Genomic DNA, 12,349 nt, shown 5'->3' with positions numbered 1-12,349 from the left:
ACTAGAAAATTGATTGGCCTTTTACTGTGTACTTAAGCATTGTTCTATGTGCTTCATATCTAATTCTCACAACTCTGTAAGACACAAGGTGCTATGATCCTTATTTTATCAAAAAAACTTAAGCTAAAAGAAGATAATAGAGGGACATAAGAAATGCGTTTGGCTTTAGGCTATTGTTCTGTACAGATTGCTGATTGGATTTTGCCGGTTGGATGAAGGAGTATTCTGGAACAGCATAATTTCCATGACCAGAATCAAGTAGGTCAAAGTATTCCCAAATATTTCTAGTTTTATTTTTTAATAAGCCATTATGATTTTTACATCCATGATTTTATCTAAAGACTTTGCTAAGCTCTATGCATCATAGCTATGTGGCCGAAGAATTGCTTCTTTCAAGTTAGAAAGTTATCTTGTCTTCTTAGTTGTTATGCTCCAGATGGCCTATTCTCTTACAGGTAGCACACCTGTAAGCCTTGGTCAGAAGCTTTCCAAGATTCATCAACTTCTACTCACTGACTGATAACCCATTCTTTTTTTTTTTTTTTTTTTTCAGTACGTGGGCCTCTCACTGTTGTGGCCTCTCCCGTTGCGGAGCACAGGCTCCAGACGCGCAGGATCAGCGGCCATGGCTCACGGGCCCAGCCGCTCCACGGCATGTGGGGTCTTCCCGGACCGGGGCATGAACCCGTGTCCCCTGCATCGGCAGGCAGACTCTCAACCACTGTGCCACCCATTCTTGACATGCATGTGGGGATTAAGGATGCAGCCAGAAGAAGTCTGGAATGGGTTTCTAATAACATTAAAGTCCTGGATGGGAAAAAAAAAAAAGTAATCCTTGGGGGGAACAGGTGGTGTTTTCACATTTTCAGTTGGTTTCATGAAGGTTCTGACCTTTGGCAGAGAAAGAAGGACATGGAGAATAAACAACTGGATAGTATTAAAAATAGGATCTGGATAGGGCCTCATGGCTTAGGAGATCAGAACAATGGGTCAGGGTGGTAGATGGATGTCATTAATGCCACTGCCCTGATCCAGAAGGTTTAAGTTGAATTTCAAGGAGCAATGGTGCATAAAATGCCCTAAGGAAACCATAAAAGCATAACATATATGACATCAAGAAGAAGAAAAAAATAGTAAGAGATATAGCCACTGCTTCTCAAGAGAAATATAGTGAAATAGACTAGGAACAATATTTATGGATCTGGAAAGGTCTTTCCAATGATGTGCAGGGAATGGTTACTTAAAAAATTGACCTTGAATCTAATGGCAGGAAAGTAAATGTAACATCATAGAACACACCAAGAATTGGTAGAATGACACATATTTCTTGAAATGGCAATAAGGCATGTCCAAAGGAAAGAGATCTAATAGAAAAATGGGAGCATGTGGATCTGGTGAGGGAGTTCCACTCTGAATTCAGCAGGTGTGGGTGCATGGGAGTCTGCGAATCTTAAGGCAGACACTGGGTGGAGGAAACAGAATTAAGGTAAACCTATTGGGGGAGTGTGCCACAGACCTCAAGCCAGTTAGAAGATGTAAAAGATGCTTTCTTCAAACCAATTACCTCAGAAGACAGCTTTGATCGAGATGGACAATTTCTGCTAATAGTCACCCTTTGCTTGTAAAGCAGATCATCTGATACATTATTGATTCAATCTTTGACAATTTCATTTCTCAAAAAAGATAAAAGGAGCAACAAACTATTACTCTGGGATCTAATTCTGACCTTCAGTAACTATTTACAGATATGGAAGCCATAAGAGTCTTAAGAGAATATGATCCTGTTACCTTATTATCTGTAATTACAGCACTGGATATACTCAACATGTTATCATGCCTCTAGGAAAGCAGATTTCAAAACGTCAGAGGAAAGACGGATATGATCCCTCAGTCAGAGAATCTGGATGCTTGGTGACTAATGTGGGAGTGGAGATAAAAAGGCAGAAATGGGGACTTCCCTGGTGGTCCAGTGGTAAAGAATCCACCTTCCAATGCAGGGGATGCGGGTTTGATCTCTGGTCAGGGAACTAAGATCCCACGTGCCGCGGGGCAACTGGACCCATGCGCCACAACTAGTGAGCTCGCATGCCTCAACTAGAGAGCCTGCATGCCACAAACTACAGAGCCCACGTGCTCTGGAACCCGTGCGACACAACTAGAGAGAGAAAAAACCTGCACGCCACAACTAGAGAGAAGCCCGTGAGCAGCAACGAAGAGCCCGCATGCCTCAACGAAGATCCCACATGTCGCAACTAAGACCCGAAGCGGCCAAAAATAAATAAAATAATAAATAAATCTTTTTTTTTTTTTTTTTAAAGGCAGAAACGACCTCAGGGAGAAGTGAGGGGAGAGATCTGAAGTCACCAAGGTGACGGCACATGTTGCTCTCGGATGAGCCCAGATTTAGAGAACGTGGACAAAAGATGGAAAGATGGCTCTAGCCAAGGACTAATTCCAAAAAGAGTACAATCTTGTCATGTCTGAACAACAATAAAGCCCAGAGCTGAGATTTATGGAAAGTTGTGTACACATTAAACAGGGCAAGAAAAACAATGGCGGGGTTGGATGAGAACAGAAAGAACTGAGCCCGGCTTCTCTTTTACTTCTGTTATTTCTATCAAGCACAATGATCTGCAAGCTGGAAAGGCTGAAAATCAAGAGGAAGATCTGAAGATCAAAATGATGAAGTGACAGTCAAAGGATGAGCCGATGTGAGCTTCTCACCTTGTTTCAGGAATGGTTTGGGGAAGCTAGGCCAGTGTATTTCTCGATCTTCAACTTCCCCATTTTTATTAGGGAAGGAAGCATAGCTTGTTATCTACCTACACGCTTCTCTATTTCTAAACTCATACACATTCTCTCATTTTCTACGTTGTATTACATATTCTAATTATTAGGAACATGTCTTATACTCTTTGATGGGTTAATGAATGTTTATTAGTTCACCAGGTTGTTATTTACTAAATTAGAAGCCAATGGTTAGGAAGAGCTTTGCAAAGAGCCTAACAATCTATTTGACTTTTCAGGTTTCAGAATCAAGCTGTCTGCTGAGAAAGCCATCAATGGCCACATGGAAAGAAATACGTGTCATCTCTCATGTCTACAGCATTACACATGGACTTGATGTACCAATGCAAACACCATTTAAACACAAGGATCATATAGAGTAGAAGAAATGAAGTACAGAGGTGGAGAAAATAATCATTATTTTTCATTTCAGAGGATTTTAGAAAAAAAATAATTTATCCAATAAACATTTATTGTGCCCCACTATGTGCCAGCGATATGAAGGTGAATAAAACAGGGTCCTTGCCTTCGAGTTACCCATAGTCAAATATGTGAAAATATAAACTCCTTAGACTTCCCTTAAGGAGCCCAGTTTTCTAGATATGGAAACGTTCACATGATCTAGGACTTGACACAGGCAGGAGTCGCTGCAGGGGGTCAGGTATAGCTCATCTGGGTCTCCAGTGCTGGTATGGATGTTTTATGATCCCACTTTACATATGGGCCAAATGAAGCCCTGGTAGAGTAATAACCATCTTAAAGACAAACAAAGCTGAACCATCCAAACAGCTTTGGAGAGAGAACTATTGCTCTGCTCTGAAGGCGCGATCTGGGCCCCTGAGACATGTAGGGAAGCGTACAGAAGGAGAGGGTAGAGCAAGGTCACTTAGCCTCACCGGTGGATGAAGTGATTTTCCTCCAGGTACTGGCAGCCACAGGCGATGTCCCGAGCCACGTGCAGGAGGTCCAGCATGGCCAGGGAGGAGGGCTGATTCTGTGGAAGACGGAAGTGACCAGCTGATGAGAAGCTCTTGGGGGAGAGAAGATCTGAAACACTCGCTTCCCATGCTTGCTAGGAGGCCAAACAGGTGCACCACCCCCAGGGTCTCAGCCCTGGCTGCACATTCGAAATCACCTGGTGGCTTAAAAAATGCAGATGCCTGGGCCTCAGCCCAGACCAAAGACTCCATCTCTGCAGGTGGGTGCAACATTTACAGGGTCGCAGCTCCCAGATGAGTGGGGCTGGAGCCCGAAACCACAGGAACCGGGGACGGGCAGATGTCCCGCCCCTTTGCATTTTTTCTGCCCATTCTTCCACCTCAATCTGCATAAACATTTGGATCCCCCAAACGTACAAACAGGCCTGTGAGGAAATCAAGGGAGCTAATGTTGTTTTAGAAATGCTCTAGTTAAATGCTTAAAACTATTTTTAAAAACTTGATTTTCTTCCTAAAGGCCTAGACCTGAAGTGGATTGAAACAGGAAAGCTTCCAGAACATGATGGGCAGCTGCAGAGCCATCTCCGGCATTTCCGCATGAATCTCTTTTGTGCAAAAGTTGCTGCCACCCCCTCACCCCCGCTGCCCGCGAGATGCACCCCGTCTTTGCCTCCCCGCAGCCTGGTGGAGCCCCAGGAAGTATTTTCTGAGGGCTGTGCCCTCCTTGGTGTCTTTTAAATTCCTAAACCCCCAAGTCTGCAGCAACACGTCGTCATGCAGTGTCACATTCACTGTGCTCTTCTGTGCCTATTTTACCAGGTCCCCAAGGAAACTTCGAGGCACCCGAGGCAGGGCCTTCAGCGTCCACTTCCGTGGTCTCCAACACGACCCTTAGCTCGCTGCCGTGGTTCAGTGAACAAGGGGGTTCGTTGGTTGATTACAGCGGAACTAGGGTTTACCCAGATGCCGGCCACAGATCAGGGCCTCCCCGGGACTCCTTGGAGAGATAGCAGGGGTCTGAAGGAGGCAGAGAGGAGTTTGTCTAGGGCATGCTTCAATTCTGGGGGTGACGACTCAGGGAGGGGAATAGTCTCTGCCCATGGACCATTGGGCAGTGCCTTACGTGCAACAGAGCAAGTCCCAGGACATGATCTCCTTTGATGCAACATCCCGTGTGGTCGGTAGGGAAGAGAGGTTACCTCTGTATTAAAGATGAGAGGGCCGAGGGCTCAGAGAGGCTCAGGTCACACAGTCAACAGGGTGGAGCCGAAACTGCCCTGAACTGGGCTTTAAGGATCTGGGTTGGGGGAAGTAGGATTCTAGGAGTTAAAACTGAGTTTCTCGGGAGAGCGTGTCCGAGAAGGGCCGGAGTACCCACGGGTACAGCGCACGGTACCCAAGTGAATACAGATGCAGCACACAGATGCCATGAGGGCACATTTCGGTGCTCGGTTGAGCTGAGCTGGGCTTCATCCTGCTCGTCCCTTATTGGCTGTGTGACCTGGGGCGGACGGCTTTGCCTCTGTCCAAGCCACCGTGTCCTGGTCTGTGAAATCAGCATGACAGGCCTCACTGGATTGTTAGGAGCACCTACAGTCAGAGGCACAGAGTGAGTGCTTCATAGAGGAATCTGCAGTTATGGAGGGGGCTACTCCTGGAGGGTGCTGTGGGGTCTTGGGAAATGGCTCTTGTGTTGGGCTTCTCCCGGGACCTTGTCAGGCTGAGAAGTATTGAGCAGTGTGAGAGACAGTCCCCTTTTCCTGGGGAAAAGGAAAGTAATATACTTCCAAGGGGAATATGCATCCATCTTTCTATAGTATTAGAACAATCTTTTCTCTCTCTTTCTTTCAAATTGCTTTCTGTTCCTGCCAAAGAGGACCCAGTCCTAGCTCCCCCGGGGTCTCTTTGTGTCTTAGCCCCCTTCACTCAGGATGCAAGGGCCACTGTCGTCTCAAATGCTCCATGAGTCTGGTGTGCTGCAGGGACTAAATCTTCCCACGCATTAACCCACGGGCCGGGATTATCTGGGCTCCCTGTCTTTGGCTGCTCAGAGCAAATTAACTACACAGCTAATCAGTCTGCACAGAAACAGATCTTCAGTAACCCGTGTGTGTGTGTGTGTGTGTGTGTGTGTGTGTGTGTGTGTGTGCGCGCGCGCGCGGTGGGGGAGGTGTGGATGCTGTGGCAAAACCGATCCTTAAAACTAGCAGTGCAGAGTGTAGCCAGTGTGCTCAGTGTCATTTATATCCATCCTGGGCAAAGAAGGACTTGGAACCAGGGTTTTTCCCCCTATTTGCCACTGAATGCGGCACTTCCTTTGGCAACTCGGGCAGTCATGGTTATGGGTGTATCCTGCCCAGTACTCAGAGAGGATTTTGTCCAGTATTTCCCAAAGCAGGCTGTGGGATGGAATTCAATCAAACAGGCATGGGAATTCCTGGGTTAAATAGGTTTCTTTATCACAGGAATTATCAGAGTCTTTACTATACGCTAATGTGCGTTGAGAATCAATAAGAGAGGAGTCTGCGTGGCTCTGAAATTTGCTTGACCAAGGAATTCTTTTGAGCATGTGTGTGTGAGTGTGTAGCACCTCAGGGTAGCAGAGTTCCCTTCAGGGACACTATTTTGACCAATATCCTACTTTTACATGGGAGAAAAGAGGCCCACTGAAGTGGAATAATTTCTTTGCTCACAGTTTCTGAGGGGCTATTTCCAAAGGCTAATGTATATACTAATAAAAGACAGAATGATATTGATATCTATCCCTTCCTTAAGTAGCTTCTTCATTTAGAGATGAAGGGTCACAGGACATGGGGGAGGAACTGTTTCACCAAGTGAAAAACAGACTAGGGATATATTTAAAAATGGACACATATGAGGGTAAGAGGGAAAGATGAAAGGAAGAAGCAAAGAATGCAGACAGGGGACACAAAATATTAAAAGTGGCAAAAATCCATTTTGAAAAGTGATGAGATGTGAATGGTGCTGGGCCCTCATATTCCTGGCTCCTGACATGGCTGAGAAAATACCCCTCCACGCATTTTGGAGGCAGCATTGGTATTTGGCAAAGTTGAAGCCAAAGATGAAAACCTAAGCATTAGTTGCAATCAGAGGTTCTCACCTCTGTGCTGTTCACCTCTGACATCCAAGAAGCCATCTTGTACTGAGCCTCTTCTCTAGAGCCATTACCTACAGTATTACCATGTTCTAAACAGCTATAGACACTATGGCGGTCAATGACCGCCACCTTGAATAAAGAGATTACTGACTCCTTAATGGTCTTTGTCATTATTGATAGAATCAACTGATATTAAAAGACAGCTACTAGCCTACAGCTGGCATATATTAAACCCTCAATAAAAATTTGTTCAGTAAAGAGAGCATCTGCAAAATTATTTTGACATTAAAAGGGTCCTTCCTTCTTGAGGAGGTGGGGTCCTGGGACCAAACGATGCTTTCCTCTGTACCCATGAATTTCACTTCCATGACAGACATGGTTGGCCCAGGTACCCATTCTGTCCTCTGAGTCTGTATATCCATCATTACTTCATGTCCTTCTATCCTGATGGTCCATGGGGCCACTGAGCCCCAGGGATGGCAGGAACTGAGCACAGAGTGCTCGTCTGATTCTGAGTGCCCAGCCGGGTGCCTGCACACAGCAGGTCATCATCAGGTAAGCCCGGAGAGACTCAAGGACTTCAAACAAATGAATCAGGTGGACTTCAGGCCTTTGGATCCAGTGAGTTCCACAGCCTGGAGGCACAACTCTGCCCACCCTCTCCTCAGGGTGTGTATCTCTCCAGCCCTGATGTCCATCACCCAGTCCCTCCCTTCTTCATCATGTGTAGGATTTGCTGATATTAGCCCCCTCGGTCCACTTCTAAATCGCACTCCTTTCTCACAGTCAACCTGACCCCCACTCCACTAAGCTGGATTTTGTGGTTCTGAGAGTCATGCAGGACACCCAGCAACCTCCTCCCCACCTCCCCACCCCTTCCACCCACAGCCGGAAGTTGCTGCGACAAACACATTTGCACGGGGTCACTCTGGAGGCTGTGATCCGACATTTTAAATCACCCACCGTGGGCAGTACCTCGGGAACGACCAGCTCACCTGAGACGAGTGGGTGTGTAAAGGGGTAAGGAGGAAGACGGGGCTGCTACCAAGACCTGGGGGCACGGTTGGCAGGGAGAGCCACACAGAAGAGCAGGGTCAAGGGTTAACGGGCAGATTTGGTTGGGGGGATCCTGACCCTTAGAAGCGGCTCTCCCAAGTGGAGTCGACCTTCTGCTGGCTGTGGGCATCCCTCGGGCTGTGCCTGCAGCTAGAGGTCAGAACTTGGCAGCACGCTCCTGCTCTGAGCCTCCTTGGGGTGGCACTGGGGCTAGAGGTGGTGGGAGATATCAGTGATCTGCCTTTCCTTGCTGGTGCTTCGTTCTTTGAGACGACATTCAAATCCTCTTTCATCATCAAGGGAGAGAGATACCTTTGCCTGCAAGTCCTCGGACTTGCCAAGTGAAGGGTTCCCGGATTCCCTTTACAAGGAGGTCACAATACTTTCTTGTCCTCAAGCCCCAGGAATCTCCAGTGGGAAAGCCAGAGCTATGCCTCTGCCCAAAGTGTGATACCATGTGTTCCCTGTTTGACGTCTGCCAGAGGCACTGCTTCCCAGCACTCCTCGGCCTTGCTGGGTGCTGGTGGGAAAGCCAAGGCTGGTGCCCAGACCTGGCAGAGATGCCTGCATAGCTGGCGGCATTTGCTCTGAACAATCCACCCTCCCCTTGGCACTCAGGGCTTCTCAAAGGGGACCATCAGGATAAACAGCACAGCAGGCTGGAGAGAGCATGGAATCAGGAGCCACCAGACCTGAGCTCTAGTCCCAGCTTTCTCATTTCCTGTGCGCCTCGGCAAGTCACAGGACCACCCTGAGCCACTGTTTTCCCGTCTCCAGAATGGGGTGAGATCTGTACCATCTACTTCATAGGGTGGTTGTGAGAAACGTGAAAACTCTGAGGAGGAGGGCGATAATGCAGATGAGGATTATCATGAGGTGGGGTTAGTTCTCTCTCCCCCATCCCCCAGCCCCCTTCTTCCTGCCAGGTGTGCTCAGGTGCATACACACTCATCTTCTCAAGGAGTTAGAGCGGATTCCTCTTAGATGCTGAGAGAGGTCACCCAGAGGAACAGTGTGGAGGCTCCTAAGGATGCGGTTTCTAAACTGAGCCTGAGTGAAGGCGTGGACTGGAGTAGGCCTGACCTTCCGAGGTTTCCGCCGCCACTTGGGGTCCTCGTGAGGGGAGTGTTCCGTCCTGGTCTTGCTGTGGCAGAGCGGTTGTCAGTCTTTCTCTGTTTTCCTGGGGGTGGGGAGGGTACAGGTCTTCCCCGTGGTCCTCATAGTCCAGTGGCAACTACAGGAAGGCAGGTCCTAACTCAGGGGTCTGCTCTGCGCCAGTTTCCAGGGTCCAGGCCTCTTGAAGACCCCGGCAGTGACAGGAGTGGACAGCTGGACTCCAGGCTCGCCCAGTGCGCTGTGTTTTATAAATGATCTCTGTCCGAGATGTTCTAGCCTAGCCCGAGGAGTTCATGTTGCAGATGCTGAGGTTAGAGGGGGTCGGCTGCCCTAAGCAGGTTGTCTAATGGCCAATCAGGGCTGGGCGTGGGTGGGTCCACTTAGGTTTCTTCACTCCCCCTAGCTCTAGCCCTTTAACCATAACATGTATGCAGCACCTTCCTAAACACCCCAGCACTCTACTTTGATAGTAAAACTACAAGGTCAGGGTGTCCGCATTTGAGAGATGAGGACAGTGGGGTTCAGAACGGGTGGATGCAGAGTGACCTGCCCCAAGTCAGTGGGTTGAGTGAGTGACACAGCCGGCATGAAAGTCCCCCCCCCGTGCTTGTCCCTAGTTTTGGTTTTCCACAATCAGCAGGCCATAAAAATAGGTACAGCCTGGAGAAGCTGTTGCACAAGCCTTGCACAGCTCCCTGGGGCTGGGCGCAGCCGTCAGCCGCCTTCTGTCCCCTCTCCCGCCTTTCCCCCAGATCCGAGCCCGTGGGCCGACTCCCTCGGTCCCGCTGAGTATGTTGCTTCCCAGGCTGCCCACCCTGGCTCCTTCCTCCCCCTGCTCCGTCCCCCGGCACAGCTACCGGGAAAGGCTGGTTCTCACTCACCGGGCGAGGGCGCGTCTCTCGGAGGAAGGACTTGAGGTCTCCTCCCGCCATGAGCTCCAGCAGGATAAACCGGGGCAGGGCTTGCAGGCTCACCCCGATACAGCGCACGATGTTCTGGTGGTTGAACTTGCTGCAGAGCAGAGGGGAGTAACCGAATTTAACTGAGCTGAGCCTGGGAAAATCTTAAGTGGGCAAAGCCGGGCACAGACTTATGCTTTCAGAAGCCACATTTTGTAAATGCTTTCTGTAAATGCGGGAAGCAGGGGTCCCCGGCTGGGCCTAAGCAGAGGATAATCCGGTGGCTGAGCAGCTGGAAGAACCAGAGGGCAGGTCTGGCGGGAGTTCAGTCTGCTTGAAAGAACTTGCTTGGAAGCGAGGGGGTGGAGGAGGAACGTGGGTGAGGAGGTGGGGTGGGGGGAGGGGAGGGCTTCGAGGCTGGGGCGCGGACGGCTGGCCAGGATTCACGTTGGGGGTTTGGGTTTTCAGAGGAAGGCCTCAGGCGGAAGCTGCAGGAACTGCTTCCCCAAGGGACTGCATGAGACCTGCCAGGTGACCGTGTGTGGAAGAGAACAAGGAAGAGGGCCACGGATCCCACTGTGGGCTCCTCGTGGGGGCTCTGAGATTCACATTTTCTTGTTAACGTGATCCTAGCGGGACATGTGAGGCAGCGGGGCCAGGGAACTCCACATGGGCGCACGCGTGCAGAGGTGACACACTGGGTGACTGTACACCCAAATATAATGCTGCTCAGTTACTGCCAAGTAGGGAGATGGAGTGATTTGGGTCTCCTTCCATCTACTCTTCTACTTTCCAGGTTTTATTCAATAATCACATATTACATGCTCAATCAGAAAATGCGTCATTTTTAAAGCAGGAGCTGAGCCTGCTGCTATCCTCCTGTGGACCCAGCGCACCACACACGCTGCTCTGGACTCGTTCCCTCTGCCACTTCTGTCAAGGGCAGACCTCGGGCCGCCCCCGCCTCCAGGATGTTTGAGGTTCCCCAGTGCACCAGGAGGCCATGAGCCTGGCCAGATCTCAAGGTCCAACATCTGCTGTCAGAGCCCCGGACACTGAGACTCCCAGTGGGGGGCCCCAGATCCACCAACTGAAGGTCCACCAGCTGGGTGGACCAGGGCGGGTGCCTTCCATCACTTGGGGGGCCATTTCCTTTACATGAGAGCTGAGAGCTGGGGTTGGCAAAGCACCTGGATTGTATCTTCTACTGTCAACAACCAGCATGCTCTGTTTCTTAAGAAAAGGGGGGAAAGAACCAGTTGGTGACACAGGGATGCTGATTGAAGGCGGAGTGATATCGATTGGATTCTTTTTCTAAGACAGCCATCTGGGGGCTGGTTCCACTCTGGTAAGACGTGCTAAGAATTTACGGCATCTCCTGTTGGAGAGGGAGGGGTACACTGCAGGACAACCCTGTTTCCCTCAGAGATGTGCCTGTTAGAAATATCTCGTGTCCCTTACAGGCTTGGGGCAGTGGTGTGGGGTGTCTCCCTGTGTCATTACCTGATGATCAGGGCTTCCATGAGGAAATCCAGTTCGTCCTGTTCGGAACACACCTCAGGCAGCGTCTGGGCACAGAAGGGAGGGTGGGAAGGAGAAGGAGGCTGTGAGCCGCAGAGGTCAGAGGCTCTCAGCAGAGCCACACTTACAGAGACCCCTGGCCAAGGTCAGGTCCACAGGGGAGCCGCCTCTTACCTTTACAGCCACTTGCAGGGGGCTCGGGTCGCTGGGCATTCCAGACACCTGACCTTCATACACCTCCCCAAACGCGCCGTGGCCCAGACCCCTGTTCAGAGACAAGGCGAGATGAGACAGGGGCACATTTAGTGGACGCACACGGGAGCCAGGGGGTCACGCACACCCTCAAGGGTAATGCCCTCAGTCTGGCTTTGCTCGTCGGTCCTGGGCCTCCATTGCTTTACCCGACAAGAAAGTTTCCAAGCCAGGATTCAGGACACTGGCTGGACATTCCTTCTGTGAACACTTACTGAGCCTCTAATATTTGCCAGGGACCTAGAGGGGACTAAGACTAAGTCCCCTAGAGGGGACTAAGGCTAAGCCTGCCAGGGAGGCTTGTGCTCCCTGGGGCCGGGGGTGAGGGGCATAGACAGCTGGCGGACACCCCCTGGAGTGTGCTTGGTGAATGACAGACACGTGCACAGGGTGCTCTGGGAGCAGGGCCTGGGGAGGGGCACTTGGGTGGATTTTGAGGGGCGCCCCATTCCTCCCATCTAATCCTCCTCTCATTGTACCAACCCCATGTGTATATGGGGTGTTAAACAAGCAAACACCCCCCCCCCAATGGCCCGGAACACTGAAACTTCTCCCCCTGTGGGGGGCTGGGGGTGCCCCGAGGGGTGGCTCTACTGGCTTCTTGCTGCCGGAGGAATTCGTGGTGCAGGGATGACATCCGGCCCCCTGGAGCTCTCCCTTCC

At 50.2% G+C, this 12,349-nt stretch overlaps 1 protein-coding gene and 1 long non-coding RNA gene across 2 annotated transcripts in view; one reads left to right on the top strand and one right to left on the bottom strand.

The window, feature by feature from the left end:
• The window catches only part of ALK (ALK receptor tyrosine kinase), a gene marked incomplete at both ends in the record, with an annotated part of 722,458 nt that overhangs the window by 14,518 nt on the left and 695,591 nt on the right, over positions 1–12,349 (bottom strand). The window contains 4 exons of the mRNA XM_079720718.1: positions 3,684–3,781; positions 9,897–10,026; positions 11,418–11,482; positions 11,610–11,700. Coding sequence (XP_079576844.1) covers positions 3,684–3,781; positions 9,897–10,026; positions 11,418–11,482; positions 11,610–11,700 — 384 coding nt within the window. The remainder of the gene's footprint in view (positions 1–3,683; positions 3,782–9,896; positions 10,027–11,417; positions 11,483–11,609; positions 11,701–12,349) is intronic.
• Positions 2,417–3,270, top strand: LOC307064047. The gene is made up of 2 exons (XR_013811273.1): positions 2,417–2,711; positions 3,027–3,270. It is a non-coding gene; the product is annotated as an uncharacterized lncRNA (long non-coding RNA).

Source organism: Hyperoodon ampullatus (assembly GCF_949752795.1).
Source record: "Hyperoodon ampullatus genome assembly, chromosome: 15".
Taxonomy (NCBI): Eukaryota; Metazoa; Chordata; class Mammalia; order Artiodactyla; family Ziphiidae; genus Hyperoodon; species Hyperoodon ampullatus.
Note: the sequence above shows the minus strand (reverse complement) of the source record. Positions and strands in the feature narration are given on the sequence as shown.